The sequence below is a fragment of the Culex quinquefasciatus genome, chromosome 2, assembly GCF_015732765.1.
Source record: "Culex quinquefasciatus strain JHB chromosome 2, VPISU_Cqui_1.0_pri_paternal, whole genome shotgun sequence".
Classification (NCBI taxonomy): domain Eukaryota; kingdom Metazoa; phylum Arthropoda; class Insecta; order Diptera; family Culicidae; genus Culex; species Culex quinquefasciatus.
In genome coordinates, this window is record NC_051862.1 from 78,144,829 (window position 1) to 78,167,680 (window position 22,852).

Consider the following 22,852-nt stretch of genomic DNA (forward strand, 5'->3'; position numbering starts at 1 on the left):
AATACATGGTATTTCTCGAGCGTACCCGTAATCTGAAGAACTAGTTGAAAAAAAAACACAAAAAAATTGTAAAAAGACAAGAAACAAGAAACAAGAAACAAGAAACAAGAAACAAGAAACAAGAAACAAGAAACAAGAAACAAGAAACAAGAAACAAGAAACAAGAAACAAGAAACAAGAAACAAGAAACAAGAAACAAGAAACAAGAAACAAGAAACAAGAAACAAGAAACAAGAAACAAGAAACAAGAAACAAGAAACAAGAAACAAGAAACAAGAAACAAGAAACAAGAAACAAGAAACAAGAAACAAGAAACAAGAAACAAGAAACAAGAAACAAGAAACAAGAAACAAGAAACAAGAAACAAGAAACAAGAAACAAGAAACAAGAAACAAGAAACAAGAAACAAGAAACAAGAAACAAGAAACAAGAAACAAGAAACAAGAAACAAGAAACAAGAAACAAGAAACAAGAAACAAGAAACAAGAAACAAGAAACAAGAAACAAGAAACAAGAAACAAGAAACAAGAAACAAGAAACAAGAAACAAGAAACAAGAAACAAGAAACAAGAAACAAGAAACAAGAAACAAGAAACAAGAAACAAGAAACAAGAAACAAGAAACAAGAAACAAGAAACAAGAAACAAGAAACAAGAAACAAGAAACAAGAAACAAGAAACAAGAAACAAGAAACAAGAAACAAGAAACAAGAAACAAGAAACAAGAAACAAGAAACAAGAAACAAGAAACAAGAAACAAGAAACAAGAAACAAGAAACAAGAAACAAGAAACAAGAAACAAGAAACAAGAAACAAGAAACAAGAAACAAGAAACAAGAAACAAGAAACAAGAAACAAGAAACAAGAAACAAGAAACAAGAAACAAGAAACAAGAAACAAGAAACAAGAAACAAGAAACAAGAAACAAGAAACAAGAAACAAGAAACAAACAAGAAACAAAAAGAAACAAACAAGAAACAAGAAACAAGAAACAAGAAACAAGAAACAAGAAACAAGAAACAAGAAAACAATAAACAAGAAACAAGAAACAAGAAACAAGAAACAAGAAACAAGAAACAAGAAACAAGTAACAAGAAACAAGAAACAAGAAACAAGAAACAAGAAACAAGAAACAAGAAACAAGAAACAAGAAACAAGAAACAAGAAACAAGAAACAAGAAACAAGAAACAAGAAACAAGAAACAAGAAAACAAGAAACAAGAAACAAGAAACAAGAAACAAGAAACAAGAAACAAGAAACAAGAAACAAGAAACAAGAAACAAGAAACAAGAAACAAGAAACAAGAAACAAGAAACAAGAAACAAGAAACAAGAAACAAGAAACAAGAAACAAGAAACAAGAAACAAGAAACAAGAAACAAGAAACAAGAAACAAGAAACAAGAAACAAGAAACAAGAAACAAGAAACAAGAAACAAGAAACAAGAAACAAGAAACAAGAAACAAGAAACAAGAAACAAGAAACAAGAAACAAGAAACAAGAAACAAGAAACAAGAAACAAGAAACAAGAAACAAGAAACAAGAAACAAGAAACAAGAAACAAGAAACAAGAAACAAGAAACAAGAAACAAGAAACAAGAAACAAGAAACAAGAAACAAGAAACAAGAAACAAGAAACAAGAAACAAGAAACAAGAAACAAGAAACAAGAAACAAGAAACAAGAAACAAGAAACAAGAAACAAGAAACAAGAAACAAGAAACAAGAAACAAGAAACAAGAAACAAGAAACAAGAAACAAGAAACAAGAAACAAGAAACAAAAAACAAGAAACAAGAAAAGCAATTCTCTCAGATTTCGGTCATTTGATTTTTTTTGTATTTTTTAATCCGACTGAAACTTTTTTGGTGCCTTCGGTATGCCCAAAGAAGCCATTTTGCATCATTAGTTTGTCCATATAATTTTCCATACAAATTTGGCAGCTGTCCATACAAAAATGATGTATGAAAATTCAAAAATCTGTATCTTTTGAAGGAATTTTTTGATCGATTTGGTGTCTTCGGCAAAGTTGTAGGTATGGATATGGACTACACTGAAAAAAAAAGATGCATGCTAAAAATGTTTTGGTAATTTTTTATTTAACTTTTTGTCAAAAAAAAACACAATTTTTATTTTTTTTTAAATTTTTTGATATGTTTTAGAAGACATCAAATGTCAACTTTTCAGAAATTTCCAGGTTGTGCAAAAAATCTTTGACCAAGTTATAAATTTTTGAATCAATACAGATTTTTTCATAAAATCGAATTATTGGTCGCAAAAATTTTTCAACTTCATTTTTCGATGTAAAATCAAATTTGCAATCAAAAAGTACTCTAGTGAAATTTTGATAAAGTGCACCGTTTTCAAGTAAAATCCATTTTTAGGTAACTTTTTTGAAAATAGTCGCAGTTTTTCATTTTTTTAAATTAGTGCACATGTTTGCCCACTTTTGAAAAAAATATTTTTGAAAAGCTGAGAAAATTTTCAATAATTTGCTTTTTTGAACTTTGTTGATACGAACCTTAGTTGCTGAGATATTGCCATGCAAGTGTTAAAAAACAGGAAAATTGATGTTTTTTAAGTCTCACCCAAACAACCCACCATTTTCTAATGTTGATATCTCAACTACTACTGGTCCTATTTACAATGTTAAAATATGAAACATTCCTGAAATTTTCCGATCTTTTCGAAAAAAATATTTAAAAAAATTTTAAACCACGAAAAACATTTCAAAAGGGCGTAATATTGAATATTTGGCCCATTTGAAATGTTTGTCTTGTTTTAAAAATCTTGAAAATATTTTTCAAGATCCAGGTGTAGGAGTCGTCTCTCTGGGTCCTGTATCGGTGGAGTGGTATTATGGCTCGACAAAAAAACGGTGGAGTCGCTGATAGGCAGTTGGACTCACAATCTAAAGGTCGTCAGTTCGAATCCCGGGGTGGATGGAAGCTTAAGTGTAAAAAGAGGTTTGCAATTGCCTCAACAATCAAGGCTTCGGACACCTAGATTTGTGTAGGAATCTCGCAATCGAGAACGCCAAGGCAATGCTGTAGAGTGAATAATACGATTTGATTTTTAGACTTCTATTTTAAATAATATTTTTATGTTATCTGCAAAAATTTTTACTCCCTTGATTTTTCGTACCAATTTTGATCATTATTTTTCAGAATTTATACTAATACACGTTTTGAATGATTTCTATCTCAAAACCGTGAAGCGAAGTGATTCGGTGTCAGACTCGTACGTTTTTTTTTCAAAAAAAATAAATAAATAAAAATAAATAAAAAAAGGTTTAAAACCGCTGAGACTGACACACGACTTCAACCTGTTTATAAAAATCTAGCATCTAAATTCGAACTCGAAATTGTCAAGTTAAATTTAGGTCCCCGTTCTTAATTTCAACAATTAGTACTACACTTAATCTTCACTATCCCCCTCATCCACTTCGTGTTTTCGTACCCAAAGAGGCAGTTTGTTTGGCAATACTTTTGAACCTGATGACATAAAAACTTTTCCAATATAGCATTTAACTTTATACAACGTCAGCAAAGCTTTGAGTTCCTCCTCTGGTCAAAGCACCACCCCACTTTGCTCAGCTCAATTTAATTATGAATCAAAAAAGTGCACCAAGATTGCACAACTTTCCCGCCTTGAATGACTCACTACGGGTGACTTTAGTCAGGGACAACTTCACCGATATCCTTGAGCTATTGGCGTTCAGAGGCCATCGCGTCTCACTATTCACCCTACTGATGGTATGGCGGCACGCTGATGATGAACAAAACGGTTGTAGGACAAGCGGAAAACACCGTTCCGAAATCAGTGCCAGAAGGCTTATCACAAACGTCTGATCGCCGCCGTATAATGTTGATTCGTTGTTTGCGATGCTGGACCATGGCGGTGACCACCGTAGAGAACAGGTCGTCAGCGGAGATAGCGCGCTCCTTGACCGGTTGGAATTTACTATATTACTCACGGTTTGTCCGAATACTCTCCGGTGACGGCATAGATGTGTCGGGGAATTTTTATCAATCTACGATTCAGTTGATATCCTTACGGTCTATATAAAGTGCTATTTGGTGTTGCAGGTTGTCAGTGTTGAAATAAGTGCTACGAACGAAACAAACGAAGAAGCTACTAGTGGGCAGCAGCTCGAATTCTACAAGATCTTCAGGAATACAATATGAAAGGTTGGTTGTGCCAGTTGGACTACTTGTGTGCAATGATGTCAATGATCAGTTTTTGTTTTGTAGTATTCATCGCGACCCTTCCACTGTTGTTCGCATTGGGAACGTTCGCGAATCCAACGTTCCGCTATGAAGATGGAGTGGTGAATCCCCAGTGTCCCTCGGTGGATGATCCGAGGAATCCGATACATCTGCCGCACCCGACCGATTGTGGCAGGTTCTTGAAGTGCTTCAATGGTCGTGCCTTCACGATCCCTTGCCCACCAGGCGAACAGTTTGGGGTGAGGATCCAGCGTTGCGATTATCCGCAGATTGCCCAGTGTCGTACGGTGCTGGCACAACCTCAACCGGCCCAGTTCCGCTTCGAAGAGGGAATTCCAAACGCAGCATGCCCTCGTACCGACGATCCAATGCGGCCAATTCACCTGCGGCATCCGACCAGCTGTCGCAAGTTCATGAAATGCTTCAGCGGTAAAACGTTCGAGCTGGATTGTCCACCCGGACAAGAATGGGCAGCGGCACTGAACCGATGCGACTATCCGTCGGTCGCAATGTGTAGCCTTGCCCAGCGTTCCCGCGTCGAAGAAGAACCAGCCCAGCAAGGCACCGCCAACGAAGCTGTTGAAGAAGTCAAGGCAGAGCAGCCTGTGGAAGTCATCGAAGAAACTGAAGCTGAACCCGAAGGAGTTCAAGAAAAAAGAGCCAAAATTCTTCCAATGAAAGCCGAATTTGTCTACAGTGCCGGCATTCCCAACCATTTGTGCCCCCTCAAGGATGACCCGTTCCGTCCAGTTCATCTACCTCACGATTTCGATTGCTCCAAGTTCCAGAAGTGCTTCGATGGTCGGGCTTACGTCATCAGCTGTCCACCTGGTCAGCAGTACGGACCCAGGATCAACCGCTGTGATTATCCCCAATTTGCCCAGTGTTCTCTGCCCAAGAAGAAGCACCTGCCAAAAAGCCTCAGCAAGGCTCGCTCCAAGGTTCCGGATGATTACTACTACGACGATTACAACTACGATTCCGACGGTGACTTCCCCCTGGACTCAACCGAGTGGACCGAAGATCAACGGGAAATGATTCTCGGAATCAGCGACATTCGGTGCCCCAAGGAGGACGACGAGGACAGCCCGGTGCATCTGGTCCATCCGAAGGACTGCGGAAAGTTCTACAAGTGTTACAACGGTCGCGCTTATCTTATCATGTGTCCTCCGGGCCAACACTGGAGCGTACGATTCGATCGTTGCGAATATCCTAAGGTGGCGAAATGCACCATTCGTCCCTAAATGGGGGTGGATACGAGCCGATTTGGTGGTGGGTGGGTAGTTTTGGTATATAATAGGTTCCGTAGCGTGTTTTCTATATTTATTTGTAAACCAGTAGCAATAAATTGGTGAAAGGGCATCAAAACTAAATCATCTTTCTTTGTTCATACATCAATAAAATGCCATTACAAAAAGACTAAACAAACCCCTAGTTCATATGCATAGATCAATTTAGAGAACGGAGCCTTAGCTTATTAAGATTTGTAAAAATCGTTTGATAGACTCCACAACAGGTTGACAATAAAAAGATGAACTCCGTGCCCAATTTTTTTTGATTCATCAGGAAAAAAAAGTATGTATGCCAATTTTGAGCCAAATAGTGTTGAGCATTGAAGTTTGCATTAGAAAATTGACGAAAATTTATAAGGAAAAGCACATTAAGAAATAATACTTAGCCATTTTTTTTAAATTTATATTTATTCAGATTTTTTTTCCATGTACATTCACTGCCGTTCTACGCATAATTGTCCCATGTCATTTTTTGACGATTCTGACTTTTTATCATTTTTAAGTTAAGTTTTACATATACTTTCAGAAAAACACATAAAATCTAGTGCTTTGTTCAGAAAATCATTGAAAACAACACCAAGTCTGTTTGTCCCATCGTTGAACTTCTAAGCATAATTGTCCCGCCAAGTATTTTCTATCACGAAATAATGAGTTTTACGAAGCATTTTATCTTGTTTACCTGCAAGAGGATTGCAAATAAGGGTGATAAAATGTTAACCGGGGTGATTAGGGACATATAGGGTGATTAGGGACCCACGGGACAATTATGCGTAGAAACACAGAAATCGATCTAAAAATTTCAATCGCGTTTTTCTCAATTGTCCTTTTTTGAACATGGGACAATTATGCGTAGAACGGCAGTTCATTCAGTTAAAATATTATTGAGTTTCCAATCACAATTGACAATCGTGAAAAGTCTTTCACCTCAATTATAAATACTATCAATTTTCATTTATTCATGAAATATTGTAGCTTTCGCTATTCATTGATTTCAAATGTAGGAGATCCTACATGTGAGCAGTTCTCTAGGATTTCGGTCATTCGATTTTTTTTGTATTTTTTAATCCGACTGAAACTTTTTTGGTGCCTTCGGTATGCCCAAAGAAGCCATTTTGCATCATTAGTTTGTCCATATAATTTTCCATACAAATTTGGCAGCTGTCCATACAAAAATGATGTATGAAAATTCAAAAATCTGTATCTTTTGAAGGAATTTTTTGATCGATTTGGTGTCTTCGGCAAAGTTGTAGGTATGGATACGGACTACACTAGAAAAAAATAATACACGGTAAAAAAAAAAGGCCAAACATTCAATATTACGCCCTTTTAAAATGTTAGTCTTGATTTGAAAATTTTGAAAATATTTTTTTCGAAAAGATCGGAAAATTTCACAATTGTTTCATTTATTAACATTGAAAATCGGACCATTAGTTGCTGAGATATTGACGATAGAAAATGGTGGGTTGTTTGGGTGAAACTTAGAAAACATCAATTTTCCTGTTTTTAAACCTTTGCATTGCAATATCTCAGCAACTAAAGGTCGTATCAACAAAGTCCGAATAAGCAAAATATAGAGAATTTTCTCAGCTTTTCAAAAATATTTTTTTCAAAACTGGGCAAACATGTGCACTAATTTTAAAAAATAAAAAACTGCGACTATTTTCAAAAAAGTCACTTAAATATGGCTATAACTTGAAAACGGTGCACTTTATCAAAATTTCACTAAAGTACTTTTTGATTGCAAATTTGATTTTACATCGAAAAATGAAGTTGAAAAATTTTACGACCAAAATTTCGATTTTTTGAAAAAATCAGTATTGATTAAAAAATTCATAACTCGGTCAATGATTTTTTGCACAACCTGGAAATTTCTGAAAAGTTGGCATTTTATGTCCTCTAAAACATATCAAAAAATAAAAAAAATTAAAAATAGTGTTTTTTTGTAAATCAAGTTTTAGTGATAAAAAGTTAAATAAAAAAATCACCAAATTTTTTTTACCGTGTATTATTTTTTCCAGTGTAGTCCGTATCCATACCTACAACTTTGCCGAAGACACCAAATCGATCAAAAAATTCCTTCAAAAGATACAGATTTTTGAATTTTCATACATCATTTTTGTATGGACAGCTGCCAAATTTGTATGGAAAATTATATGGACAAACTAATGATGCAAAATGGCTTCTTTGGGCATACCGAAGGCACCAAAAAAATTTCAGTCGGATTAAAAAATACAAAAATTAAAATTGAAGAAAAAAGACCGATTTCGTAGAGAATTGCTCATGTGCAAAAGGGAAAAGGGATAGCTTAAAACTAACTTATAAACTATATAAAGAGCGGATCAATGCAGCTGAAGACTGCAATGATTTTTGTCGAAATGCATCAATTATCTTATTGGACATAACATCCAAAGTGTCAACTTCGGCTAATTGATGAAGTTCACTGGTGCTGAACCAGGGAGGAAGTTTCAGAATCATTTTCAGATTTTGTTCTGAATCCTCTGAAGTTTTTTTCTTCCTGGTTAAGCAACAGCTTGTCCAGATCGGCACAGCATAAAGCGTGGCTGGTCTGAAAATTTGTTTATAAATTAACAGTTTATTCTTGAGACAAAGTCTAGAATTCCTGTTTATAAGTGGATACAAACATTTTATATATTTGTTACATTTGACCTGTATACTTTCAATGTGATCCTGTTAGGTAAGGTTTTTGTCAAACGCAAGTCCAAGATATTTCACTTGATCCTCCCACTTTAAATTTACCTCATTCATAATGTGATGACTTTTTGGTTAGAGAAAATCAGCCCTTGGTTTGTGAGGGAAAGTAATAAGTGTTTGCAGTATTTGGAGTTATTTTCCATTCTTTCAAATAAGAATTGAAAATATCCAAGCTTTTTGCCTTCCTCACCTCAATGAGGAAAGGCTTTAAAATCACTCGAAAAATGAATTTCTTTATTTGACCTCGTAGACCCACCTTCACGTTTACCTATCGACTCAGAATCAAATTCTGAACAAATGTCTGTGCGTGTGTCTGGATGTGAGTCCGTGCACCGAAAAATATGCACTCGATTATCTCCGGACTGGCTAAACCGATTTGGACCGTTTTTGGTCTCATTCGATCCGTCTTGGGGTCCCACAAGACCCTAGTTAATATTATGAAGTTTAGAAAAGTACTTCAAAAGTTATGCTAAAAAACGATTTTAGCTAAACTTCGGAAGATTGTAAAAAGGGTGGTTTTTGTAAGAAAACCCATCATGCTATATATTATTAGAAAGTTATTTGAAAGACCTTTCCAACGCGTTAAAAAGATTAAAAATCTGACAACCCTATCAAAAGTTATAAGTACTTTTGTGTTTTTGATACACGATAATTTGATAAAAAAAAATTAGTGTTATTTATACACTTTTTTGAGGATGTGTAGTGTCTTTACCTTATGAATGTGAGGAAGGCACCAACCACCTAAAGGTGGATTAAGTAACGTTTTGTAATCTTCTTGTGATGACACGAAGGCTTCTACCTTTGGCGGAGATGCTTGTGTCATCAGCAAAAAGTGATTTCTGACATTTTGGGGGCAAATCAGGCAAGTCAGAGGTAAAAATATTGTATAAAATTGTACCCAAAATGCTACCTTGAGGGACTCCAGCACGTACAGATAGTTGATCAGATTTGCTGTTCTGATAACATACCTGCAGAGTACGATCCGTCAAATAATTTTTAATAATTTTCACGATATAAATCGGAAAATTAAACCTTTTCAATTTCGCAATCAAACCTTTATGCCAAACACTGTCAAATGCTTTTTCTATGTCTAGAAGAGCAGCGCCAGTAGAGTTGCTTCTGGTAGTTTTTTAATTAAAATGTAAAAAATGCCATCCTCACCAGGGGCTTTCATGTTTTTAAATTTTTTGATCGCAAGCTTTAATAAACCGATAACCGAGATGGTTGGGACGCGGACTTGGTAATCTGAATATGACTCTCGCAAGATTAATGTTATTTTTGGGGTGAGCAGACCTGATTTTTTTTCTTCGGTACATATTTTTTGTGTATACATTTTCTCACACAATATTAAATGCATTTTATCACAAAGGTGATTTTACCATCGGATTTTTTGTTGTGTGAACTCTAAGTATCGGGAAATTGCAGTGATTTCAAAACTTTATTTTAACTTTTTAATTTAAAATACGGTTATTCAATTATTCATATTTGTATTGTACAAATTTCTATCTATTCAAGGTTCTTAATAAAAATCCAGAAACATTAAAGGGGTTGTACTGCCTGAGAAATAGACCTCGGTTTCGTGATCAGGGCCCAAATATCGTTTAACATTGAATATAAACAGTTATATTTGTATTCGGTGCAGAAAAAAGCAACTAGGTCCACTCCGGAACGGTTCCGGGTACAGGCCGGTATGCTCCACAAGAGAATTGACCCCCTTTCTCTTGTGAATCATACCGGCAGAACAAAAGAGAGGAAGCGATTTCTTGGAGCTTTTATTCACCCTCTGTGGCTTGTTCTCGCTACCACTGCTGTCCACAGATTTTTTAGTAAATGTACAAGATATAAAAAGTGGTAAAATTAATGGCACAAGCAACTGTTATATTTTTATTATAGATAATTGATATTTATAACACTATGGTATCTGACCATATCCGCCTTTTGCCAGCATTCTCTACTAGACATCCATTGACTAGTACCCCGAGCAATGGGCAACCTCCGGATAGTCGCAGCGGTTGCTCTGGGCGTTGAAATCCAACCCACGAGGGCAGTCCATTTCGAAGGCTCGACCACCGTAGCACTTCAGGAACTTTTGGCAGTTTCCGCGGACGGGGAAGTGCATCGGATTTTTCGGGTCATCGTTCCGGGGACACCTGACATCGACTACGCCTGGGACTACCACGTACGTCTCCTCTCCGGCGTACTGCTGATATTGGGGCTGTTGGTACTGTTGCTGGGGTTGTTGGTAGGGTTGTGGTTGCTGGTAAGCTGGTCGCTCTACTTGCTGGAACTGGGGACCGCTTGGAAGCTCAACTGGCCAGCTGGGCTGAGGAAGTGGCTGGGTCTGAGGACGTTGGGGAACGTTCTGAACTGGAGCAGCGTTGTACATGGGTGGTTGCTGCGGCATCTGAGAAGGCACAGTTTGCTGCTCGGCATTGTTTCCGGGCTGCTGATAAGCGTTCTGCTGCCACGCTTGATAGCTCAGTTGTGGTTCCGGCTGGGACCATGTGGGGGCTTGGTTTTCAGTGCGACTGGGTTGTTGCGACATCCAGGGTTGTTCTTCTCTGTCAACCTGTCCGTATGGCTGGAATTGCTGCCCGTAGGGTTGATATTGTTGGGCGATTGACTCCTGGGGCTTCCAGGCTGGCTCTTCCCTTACAATTGGCTGTTGAACCGGCATGTACGGCTGATACTGTTGTTGTTCTGGCTGTTGGTAAGGCTGATATTGTGGTTGTTCTGGCTGTTGAACTGGCTTGTAGGGTTGGAACTGCTGTTGCTCTGGCTGCTGGTATGGTTGGTACTGTTGCTGTTCTGGTTGCTGAATCGGCACAATTGGAACGTACTGTTGTTGTTCTGGCAGTCGCACTGGCATGAATGGTTGGTATTGCTGTTGTTCTTGTGGCTTCCAGGCAGGTTCTTCCCTCACAATTGGCTGTTGAACCGGCATGTAGGGCTGGAATTGCTGCTGTTCTGGCCTTTGAGCCGGAAGGTATTGAGGGAAAAGCGAGATGGTTTCTTGCGGTTTCTTGGGTGGTTCAATAACCTGCTGCACAGTGCTGAACAGTGGGAACTTTGGCTGTTCCTGTGGCTTCCTGGCCGGTTCCTCTCTAACAACAGGCTGTTGCACTGGCTTGAAGGGTTGATACTCTTGAGGCTGCTGTACTTGCTGGAACACCGGGAACTGTTGCGATTGGGCACGGACAGGCTGCTGCAGTTGAACCGGGCGGAATGACCCTTGGTAGTCATGCTTCAACTGATTGTAATGCGGTTGGATGATAGCCCTTTCGTAATCATGGCGAACCATGGGCTGAACCACAGGTCGGTAAGGGTCATAAAGATCGACCTCCTCGACGCTCTCGACATGCTCAACGACGACTGGTTCGGGGGCTTGCTGCGTGTCAATCTCAGTTTCTTCAGACACTTCAGACGCCTCAGATTGGCTTCTTTCGGGTGCTTCCTCAATCTTCCAGTTTTGCCATGATTCTTGAACTTGCAGAAGAGGAGCTTGCTGGGCAATCACCAGCTGGCTGCTGACAACCAGCGCTAACGTAGCTATAAAATATCCTGAAAAGCAAATATTCAAATTATAATCTGATACACACAACAATACAGTTAACTACAAACCGAACATGTTCAAGAATAGCTATAGAACTCTGGTTGAAATTGCTTATATACGTTTGCAGTTGCCGGATGTCTAGAGATAACAATTCAACAGAAATGGTTTTACTTACGACAGGGGAAGCCACTTTGCTATCGTTTTCACATGTAGATTTTCTTTGAGATACGCAAGTGTAAGGCAAGTGTTTTTACAAATTTTATAATTGCATAATTTGTCGAAAAAAATGATAATGGATCATTCATATCGCTGAAATTCCGTATCCTACTCTGCTATTTTGGGAACATTAAAGAATGACCTCGTTCAAGCATTAACTGCTGCTATTAAAGGTCTAAACCAAGACTAAGCAAAGCTTGCTGGGATTCCAATCAAGAGAGCACAGAGGCATCGAATTATGTATTCAAATAGGTACCCCTATTTCGTTCAAGTAACTTTTTGAAACAGGAGCAGTTCTCTACAAAATCGTAGGGAGCGGCCGTGGCTGACTGGTTACGGTGTTCGCTTTGTAAGCGAATGGTCCTGGGTTCGATTCCCATCTGCTCCCAACGAGAAAGTATAGGAAATATAAATCTTGAAACTCTGAACATGTACGAAAAATCAAAGTCGCTCGAGTCGGGGTTCGATCCCCCGTCCTTTGGATTGGTAAGCAAAAATGCTAACCACTAGGCCATCGCGACTTGGTGAGCTATGACTGGAATTAGGAATACTGTTACCACCATCAACTATATACGCGCTGGGTCCTTGTCCATTTGACAAGGGTTTGGAAGTTCTAAATAACGTTTGAATCCGATTGGTCCAAACGTTCTTCAGGGCGGGGCTTGTCGACAAAGCTGAAGTACCTCGCGCTCGGCTAGCCAGCGTAGAAATGGGTCACCGAAGCTCGACAGAGCTAACACCTTCCAAATGCCTATGCGAGTTATTTGCATGTATAGAATGAGAGCTAAAAATACATGGAAACAACTCAATTTGTAAGAAGCGACCGCGTGGTCCCGTTTGGTTGGTTGCACACACACACACACAGGAGCAGTTCTCTACAAAATCGATCTTTTTTTTTTGAATTTTAATTTTTGGTCTATGTCACAAGATAGCATGTCTATGTCACAAGATAACACACAGCTGACGATTTTTAGAATTTGTTGGGTGATTTTTTAACTCTCTTGTACTATAGCTGTTTGGAAACCCTAAGCAAATAGTACAGAAAAGCAACATTGAACCCAAGTTCAATCCAAATGACCTGTTAACGAAACAAGCACAGATATTTCTAAAAATAGAAACAGCTTATGTTCAACACAAGTTTTGGAAAACTACTGATGAACTTGGTAAAACTCAGAAATCTATAAAATCTCTGGCGTAATATTAGAACAACCCCTTACTGGCATCAAATTCGAGTTGTGTAATTATCAGGGGCGCCGACTTTGATGGGGCACGGGACCTTTTGACCCTTTCCCTTGGCGAGATAGCCCCTCCATATGACCCCCCATATGCCCCACATACTCAGTCAGAACTCGGCGCCGTTGGTAATTATTAATGTTTATTGTCAATTGTCAATATAAATGGGACCACCGAGAGAAGCATCACATTACACAACAAATGCAAAATAAAGGCTCGAACGAACGAATCTATGACAGTTCCCCGAAACCCACATTCCCGAAAAGACATTTCCCCGAATGCCACATCTCCGAAAAGACACTTTCCCGAAATGTCATATACCCGAAAATCATTTCCCCGAACAATCCATTTCCCCGAATGGCTCCATCCCCGAATGGCGACTTCCCCTAAAAACCATTTTCCCGAATGGCCACTTTCTCTAATTTTCCACATCCCCGAAAATCATTTTCTCGAATGACCATATCCCCGAACGGCCATTTCCCCGAACGCCACTTCTCCGAACCCGGTCAGGAGGGTATGCCCGTTGCCGTTTTAATCGGGCGCGCGGTTCTGGACAACGGGCATACCCGCCTGACCGGGTTCGGGGAAGTGGCGATCAATGAAGTATCATGTCCACAATTGAACGTTCAAAAAATTCAGAGTTTTTTTTACGAGCGTTTTATTCCAGCTTCTCTTAAATTTTGAATATTTTCCTGGTTTGTGAAGTTAAAGGATTCGAATTCCGGATTCTGAGATTTAGTTACTTCAACTGCCTTTCAAAAAGAACTGTCTCTGCCGAATCCAACAAAAACTCCGACTATGACAAATGATGTACAGAAGGAGAACATCTTGAGCCGAGTACCTACATATTTCTAATGAACAAATCTAAATAGCTGCGTGATGCTAACTTGTCATACGTCGATTTTGGGCCAAATTGAATTAAGAAAACCATTTTGTGCAGCTCACAATGCCTCATCTTTTGACCTACATAGATACCCAAAATTCGATTTCAATTCTGAGATATTCAATAAAAACCGAAAAATGTCGTCTCGTGCTAACTTGACACACTCTGAAAATTGCTGTAGGTGCAACAACAGGCCAAAGAGGTTTCAGATCAGAATGCGTTTGACACACGTACATGTCCGACTACCGTGAACGTTCGTACTCGGGACCTCAGCAACCAAATTCAAACAAATTTCAGGACAATGCACCGAAAGGTCAACTAAATAAAACGTGTTTGTTATTGTTTACATAGCGTGCTCTATTTTTCGTTTATTCAAGGTCAAACACTAACACGCGTTTTTCTCGGAACGTCAAAAAGCGACAAACGACAATATAGCACGACAGCGTCGATTTGATACATTGATCATTTCGCTTTGTTGCATTTAGTTGAAAATCAAAATACAGTCCAGACTCGGTTATCCAAAGGCCTTGTCAAAAGATCACTTCGGGTAATAACCCCTAAACTACTTAAAAGTGATTTAGTAATTTTAAACCCAAAATGGCGGTGATGAAATATTTAAAAAAAATGCATTTTGTAATTCAATAATCAACTATTTAGATTTAACTAAAAAGTTAAACTAAATCTAGGACAAACTGATTCCTGCGCTTCAAGTCGTCGCTTAAAGATATCGTTGCTGTGCAATCCTTACCACGTGTATACCGTTTTGGAAAATTGTGCTTTGCTGAAAATTGCCTATTCAAAAAAAATCTTTTTTATTGAGCGCTTTCTTGAAGTTTTCGCGTGGTTTATGAATGGCCTTCTTCGGTTATTTGTTATTTAAACACACCTAGGAGAGTTTTATATTAAGGTCAGACTTTTGTAAAAATATCCCTAAAACAATTTAGTTTATATCTAAATTAATATCATTCGGGAAAATGGAACTTTCGGGGAAATAACCATTCGGGTATGTGTAAATTCGGGAAAACGACAGTTCGGTAAAATGGCCATTCAGGTAAATGACATTCGGGGATATGGAATTTTCGGGAAAATGATTTTCGGGGATGTGGAAATTTCGGTAAAATTATTTTCGGGGAAATGGCACTTTCGGGGAAATGATTTTCGAGAATGTGGAATTTTCGGGGAAATGATTTTCGGGGATATGGGATTCGGGAATGTGGGATTCGGGAATAAGGGATAAAACCAGCGCGCACCTTCAGAGAAGCTAAAGCAGAACTACCAAATAACTTGATGATTTGGATTTTAGTTTAACACAAATAGTTTTATGCAGAACCTTTTGGGCACCAAAATCAATTGTTTGAATATTTTTAATGAATGTTTATAAAAAAGGGGCGACCAAATGACAAAACAGTGTGCAATTCTTCTTGAGCTCTCAAAAATACCTACCACATTAAATTTTAACCGCATTCAAGTTAACCGTTCTTCCAGAATTGAAATTTACCTAGCTATATATTTTTTAATGCAATTTCAGTATACCCTCAGAATATCCAAATTGTGCAAATATTGATCTGTGATAATATTTTGAGCTTCTATGAAATATGATTATTTTTTACAATGAAACAAACACTTTTCTTTTGATATTTTGACATTCCAAAATAAAGATATCTCTATTTTCAGCGCTTTTTGTGCACGATTTCTCTTTAACATTCCAACGCCCAAGGCTCCAAAAAAGTTGGAACGGTAACTTCAACTCGCTGGTTTTCGGGCCTAACTCAACCAATCAAGATGATTCTTCTTTCCAGTGATTTGTTAGGATGTCTAGATGATTCTAGAACTTTGTAGAACTTAATTTGATCAAATCTGTAATTTTTGTGATCAAAAACATCGTTCCAACTTTTTTTTTCGCGTGTTAAAAAAAATCGCCGGAAATTCCGCGGAGGCAGTCTTTTAAAAAAAAGGTGGAACGATGTTTTCGGTCGCAGAAATTACAGATTTGTTCAAATTAAGTTCTGCAAAGTTCTAGGATCATCTAGGCATCCTAACAAATCACTGGAAAAAAAGAATCGTCTTGACTGGGTGAGTTATGCCCGAGAACCATCGAGTTGAAGTTCCAACTTTGTTGGGAGGCTTGGGCTTCCGTGTAAGTTGGACATGCGTTGGGCGTTCCAGTGTTAAAAAGTTTTTGTTTTTTTGTTGGTAGTTTGTCCTCCAAACATTATCTTTTGCTTATTATTTACTGCTTTACATTATTTTCCAGTATTTTTGGGTATTTTTCACATTTTTTAATAAAACTTGAACGATTAGCTTTTGAGTCGATACAAAGTTTTCCAAAATATATCCGTTTTGCAAAAAGTTCTTCGAATCGATCTAAACATTTAGTGGTCGCTATGTGCAAAAACGTTAATTAATTCAACTCAAGGTGGTTGGTTCCTTGGTGTCAAGTAAAACAAGTGTAATAATCAAACCCAAGGGCTTTTAAAAAAATTAGAGATCTCCTTTCAATGTTTTTTTAAATGCCTTGTATCGATGATCAAATTTCAAGGATTCTCATTTGAAGTCAACGTTACAGTTTAGAGTTTTGGACGGTGAAGAACCACAAATCAACATTTGAATATATGCAAGATTAGAACATGTTGTCAAAGGTTACATTTCAATCCTCGTGGTTGCAAGGGGTGAAACATTACGCCATTCGACATTGCTTTATTTATCCAGTTGTTACAAAACAAGATCACATTCTATGAGTAGAACAATTACCATCCATAGTTGAAGCTGCAACGGGCCAGCTCTGGGTAGTCGCACCGGTTAACCTGGATTCCGAACTCCAGTCCGGCGGGGCATTCATGCTCGTAGGCACGGCCTCCGTAGCACTTCATGAACTTGCGGCAATCGCCGTTGACGGGCAGATGGGTTGGGTTGATCGGGTCATCCATACGCGGGCAACGGGTATCGACGACTCCTGGCACAATCCTGTAACCGTCCGGGCTCATCTGCTGCTGCTGCTGCTGGGGCCACTGCATCTGCTGTTGCCACTGTTGCTGCTCCCACTGCTGTTGCTGCCACTGGGGCTGGTAGTATTGCGGGACGGCGGCAACGCCAACCGCAGCAATTACGAAACACAGAGCGAGTACTGAGAGAACAATTGTATAATTAGTTTGTGGACAGAACAATAGTTTGTTGAATACTACCTTTCATTTTGGGTGATTTCGGTGTTTGACGTAGGAAGAACTGTTGAAGAATGATGATGGTGAATGGAAATCCACTTGCTTTTATACGTCGCCTTTTTTTGCTAATTGAAACAAGTTACCACAGTTGTATCAAATTAAATAAAGTGACATCACGGTACTAGAAAACTCGCTTCTCGGGCGATAGTACATTACATAATGGACATTCGAAAAATTTAGAGATGGAAATCAAAAATAGATACCGTTACTCGGTTCCCAGAAGGTGTACCACTTGCTTCCGCTTTTATCAATTGACTCTTTTGAAATTTCAATGCCACACCGTGGTTGCGTCCCTTAGACCGAATTCATATCGGGTTCAAGTTGACGCGATGAATAGTACTTATGCTTTGCAGGATAAGGGTTATGTCCTATTTCCATAATCTTTGGAAATTGTCACTATTAAAAAAAGATATTTGATCCAATAATTTTTAACTATAGAAAAACAAAATGAAATGCAAACCTGTCAAAGCATTGGATTAAAAAACTTTTAAATGTTCCAAAAATTGTGGCTCGTTAAAACTTCAAACTATCTGAATTTTTTCAAGAACTGCCCTAAAATGTGTCATCAGTGGGCAACAAATGAATATTCACTAAAACAATTATTATATATATGAATCAAATGTAAACTTTTTAACCATTTAACAAATTTAAATTTTTTTTTATTTTTAGAAATTTAATGTTATTTTGCAAATGTTTGATAGTAGCATAACTACACAGCAATTCCCCACGAAAACAGCATGATTCGAAAAAAAAGTTCTCCGATCAGGCTCAAAATTTTTCTGGAGGTTCCTTGGCCGAAATAATTAGACCCGTATTTTTTTTTGTTTGGCCATAAGGGTGACCTACGCCGTGTTAGGGTTGTCCGAAAAATGGCAATTTTCGTCATTTTCCGCAAAAAAAAAAACACTTTTTCAAAAAATCATATCTCCGCGACATTTCATCAGATCTTAGACGCAAAAGAAAGGTGATTAATTTGGCTATTTAGGAAAAATAGTAAAAAGTTTCAAAAATCTAGCTAAACATTTGAAAAGGTCGTATGAAAACTTTAAATGCTGTTTTGAAGGTCTCGGGACCAAAGAGTCTTTGTCTAAAAATATATTTAGGGTACCAAAAAATGCGTATTTCAAAACAGTATAAAAAATGAAATTAAGAGCCATGGTTTCAACATTTTAATGAAAAAAATGTTTTTAAATGCATTATACAACTGTCCAGTTATTTTGCCTTCATTAGTTTACAAAATATCTAAGTATTGACGAAAATTTTATTTTCTGCGATTTTTTTTTGCGGTGCTGTGCATTGGAATAAACATTCAAAACATTTTATAACAAGCCCAAACATGCTAAATATTATAATCAATGCAGAAAAATGCATTTTAGATTGTTTTCAGTTGATAAGATTTCTATTTTCGTGGAAATTTTGAAGTTTTTTGGAAAAAAATATTTTTTTGCCCCCTGATTTTTCAGACCAGTTTTGAAGGGGAGGGGGTGACATAAACTTTGAAAAATATTTGCAACGGCCTTAAATCAAAATAAAAAGTTTTTTTTCACATCCAACCAGGTAAAGATACCAGTTGGACTACTTTTTCATAACAATGTAAAAATTTATAAAACTATTCTTTACTTTTTATTGTTTAAAAATGTGCTTTCTTATCCTTCATCCTCTTGCTGGGGTAAGACGGCCCCTTTTCTTTGCAACCTAGAAAAAGAAGATGAAAATACATTAAAATTACCTTAGTTCTGTATTGGCTACTATTAAGAATATCAACTAGAGAGCCTATATAGGTCCCCAATATCAACACCATTATTGTGAATTTAAAATCATCTAGTAATGTGCTCTAAAATGGTCTTAAAACGGGTAATAAATCAAGAACTTTTTTCATATGATAAATATCACACCCACTGGTGGGTGATTAAGGCAATTTTATCTTACTTATCAAAAATTGTAATCAAATCATTTATTTGTTTTGCAAAAAGTGGCTCAAGGTGACTTATTTAGCATTTAGCAGTTTAGTAGTGAAACAAAAAGATGACCATCTTACCCCCACCTATAAATCAATTTCGATTTCGTTTCGTAAAAAATTTCGGGTTCGTATAAGTCCAAGGAAGGTTCTTACGCCAAAAAGTTATAACTTTGGCCACTCAGCAACCGATTCCAGAAAATCTGCAGATTGTGTGGGAAAAGTTACGTAAAATAAAATTTTGATCACAGTCGGCTGAATAAGCAAAAAAGTTAAAAACGTCAACAAACGTAAAAAGGCAGAACGAAGTTTGTCGTGTAAGGCTTGTAGGGGGAGAGGGGGTAATATGCACCCCCGGGGCAAAATGCACCCCTTGCTTTTCTTGGTATTTGGAAGAATTTTCCGGGGGAAAAATCATAGAAATTGGAAGCTTTACACTGCTAAACCATGCTGGACAAATTTGAGCATCGTGGTATAAAAACAGCTTAAGTTATTTGCAAAACTGTAAAATGTTGTGTTTTCATCTAATTTTCATTGAACTTTCATTATTATTTTTGGGCAATAAAAAAGCATTTATTGTTATTCTAAGTGTTGAGGTATATATTTTTTGCCATAATCTTCATTATTCTGAAGATAGATGAGTCCAAAAACATCAAAAAATGCATTTTTAATTAAATTTTCTGCAAAAAGCGGGGTCGGGGCAAAATGCACTGCTGTGAAGCTCCTTTGTAAAAACAGCGGTGTCATCTAGTGGTGACTAGTGAAAACTGCTTTTACCCGGTGCATTTTGCCCCATTGTTGCGGTGCATTTTGCCCCGTTGTTGTAGTGCATTTTCCCCAATGCTGCGGTGCATATTGCCCCGCATGGTTGCTTGAAAGTAATCAAAAATATTTTTAAGAAATCTGTTATTTTTAAACAATTTTGAGGTTTTTAATGACTTTTTTCACTTGGATGACGTAAACTAATAGTTATTTATGAACATCTAACGAAATGCTTTTACAGAAATGCTGTTATGGTTGAGAAAACACAGTTTTCCCTTAGGGGGTGCATATTGTCCCCCTATGTTATAACTCTGTCCCCCTATGTTATAACTTTCTTGGATTTTTTAAAGTTGCTGGGCAAAAATCAAAGAAAGAAACAAACACCTACTACTATTAGTACCAGAAAAAACTAAAAAACTTTCCCTCTTTCGCATTTATCGTCTAAACGTTACTGATAAGGTTTTCTTTCAATTCAAAGTAACGTATAAAGCTATCTGAAGCCAAAAAAGCACAGCGTGAAAGCTTTTGGAGCTTTTGTGATGAAAGGGCAATGAAATATTTCCACGATAGCTGTTATTTCTTTGCGATGATTGTCGAACCAAATATCAGCACTAAATAGTAGGCACTCAAATTTGTCGCAAAATAAGGGAAACACCAGTTAGGAAAACTTTGATAACTCATTTTTATTCGCAGAATTTGCTTACATTTCGTCGCTTGTGTGTTCTCTTGTGACACGCCAATTCATGATCTGTCATTGGTCCTTTTCCATAAGAAGTATGACGAAACCTTACAAAAAAAATGCAGGATAGACCTTTAAATTGCAATTTTTAATGCAACTTCCCAAATATGAGCTTGATTGGACATAACTGAAGCTTTGAATTTAAATGTGATTTAACTCGTATAAAGACACACTATCACCTGAACGGGAGTGTCTTGCATGAGTCATTTTAAAATGTCATACTGTTTGCCGTTGTGCTTTCATGAAACTGAAGATACAGTTTTCATGGGGACGCATGGTACTTTGAGATAGTTTAATGTTCCTCTAACACAGACTTGATTTTTTTTTCACCGTTACTCATAATGCCCACTATATTATGAAGGTGTAGATAAGGAGATCAAGCTCTATTGATCTTGAACCATAACCATCATACAACTTCCTGTCGATTCTCTTAAACACAAACGTTCGAACTCCTGGAATTTTGAAGAACTCATGGTTAATCAAGTGACGAATGACCTCTCTAGGAGTCACGTTGATAAAATAAACATCATAGTGGTTAATCATCAATGTGCTATTCATTGGAAAACAGCTAGCACCACACCCAATTGACGTTCAAACCAACCGGTTTGTAGACCCAATCTCGGTGACCAAGATTACAGCGAGCCCGTGCGTCGACACAGATCCGATCGACTTCCTCGTGTCTGCGAAGCAAACAGCTCACGCGGATTCGTTCACAATGAACTTTCGTTTAGGTGAAGGGGGTTAATCTCGAGGAATACTGATTATCTGATACTGTCCTGTGGTGTTGCATTGAACATTTGAAGTGTTAAGGTTTTGGAAATCTTTGGTTGTGCAATTTTGGTGCCGCTGACGGTACACGTGTATATCGTCCCAATTAGAGTCGTATCTGCCGAATTATCCCGATAAGATACTGAAGAATTCTCATGAACAACATGTTGGCCTATAAAAGACAATGCCTAATCCGTGTTGCGAACAGTTCATATTTGGTGGTTTGATCAAGTAGAGTAAAGATTTTAATTTTATTGTGAAGTGTTGAAATTCCCAGTGATAGCAGGATGCGATCAGTCCTGTTGGTTTTGGCGAGCACTCTCGCGCTAAGCTTTGCCAATCCGATCTGGTGGCCGGAACTGTGCCCGGTAGGAGCCCCCCAGTCACATAAGCCGCACGAGAATGATTGTTGCTTGTTCTACACGTGCAACAGCGGATGGGCATATCTGATGAACTGTCCCCAGAATCAACACTTCTGGGCAGCGGCTCAACGGTGTGAATATCCAGCGACTGCCCAATGTACGCTTCCGCTTTCGTCCTGTACTGGAGCACCTCCAGCTCCCGCCACCACCACCACAACGCCAGCTCCAATTGTGCCAACAACTACTACAACAACTCCAGCACCAGTAACGACAACAACTCCGGTACCAACGACGACAACTCCTGTGCCAACCACAACGACTCCGGTTATACCGGAAGCACCCACTCCAGCCCCGACCGCAGCACCCACAACAACGACTCCAGCGCCCACTCCCGCTCCCACCCCAGCACCGACGACAACAACTCAGGCGCCCACAACCTTGGCTCCGACGACGACTCCCATCATTCCGGAAGCCCCCACCCCTACTCCGGTGATTCCGGAAGCTCCAACTCCGGGAACCACCACGGTAGCCTCGACCACCACCGTAGCAGGCCCTGTTACCACACCGGATGCCGCGGTTCCAACGGTGGAAACCGTCCCGCCACCAACGGTCGAAACCGTCGCATACTAGACTCGACCCTTCCAAATCCATCAACTCCGCAAACAAGTATCATAATTAGGAGCATTCGGTAGCACCTCGAGCGGCAATCGGAATAAACCTCCAGTGATCCAGTGGTTGTTACTACTGTAATCGATGACACCGTTTTTTATTAGTACTAATAAGTAGATAAGATATCCCCAGCGGGCTGCCGTCTGCTATTCAATAAACTCATTATCAATAGTGGTAAAACGATGAATTTTTCGTCCAACAGCGCAATTAAAGTCGTCATTAAAGATTTCCTGTTCTCACATGATTTTTTTTTGTTTTCTTT

At 38.3% G+C, this 22,852-nt stretch overlaps 2 protein-coding genes across 2 annotated transcripts; one reads left to right on the forward strand and one right to left on the reverse strand.

Annotated features, from left to right (window-relative positions):
- Positions 1-4,028: 4,028 nt before the first annotated feature.
- Positions 4,029-22,834, forward strand: LOC6040060. Its single transcript, XM_038250443.1, has 5 exons — positions 4,029-4,187; positions 4,251-5,465; positions 10,234-10,734; positions 16,876-17,236; positions 21,822-22,834. The coding sequence occupies exons 1-5, from the start codon at positions 4,181-4,183 to the stop codon at positions 22,549-22,551; spliced, it is 2,814 nt and encodes a 937-aa protein (XP_038106371.1). The 5' UTR covers positions 4,029-4,180; the 3' UTR covers positions 22,552-22,834.
- On the reverse strand, positions 16,727-17,381 carry LOC6040062 (peritrophin-1). Its single transcript, XM_001849481.2, has 2 exons — positions 17,298-17,381; positions 16,727-17,239 (listed from the first exon to the last, which is right to left on the reverse strand). The coding sequence occupies exons 1-2, from the start codon at positions 17,302-17,304 to the stop codon at positions 16,863-16,865; spliced, it is 384 nt and encodes a 127-aa protein (XP_001849533.1). The 5' UTR covers positions 17,305-17,381; the 3' UTR covers positions 16,727-16,862.
- Positions 22,835-22,852: the final 18 nt, after the last annotated feature.

Bases quoted from the DNA above. Each gene is read 5' to 3' on its own strand.
- LOC6040060 (XM_038250443.1), top strand. The intron at 5,466-10,233 runs CCTAAATGGGGG...ACCTCCGGATAG, and splicing joins GGCGAAATGCACCATTCGTC to TCGCAGCGGTTGCTCTGGGC. The intron at 17,237-21,821 runs GTACTGAGAGAA...TTTATTGTGAAG, and splicing joins AATTACGAAACACAGAGCGA to TGTTGAAATTCCCAGTGATA.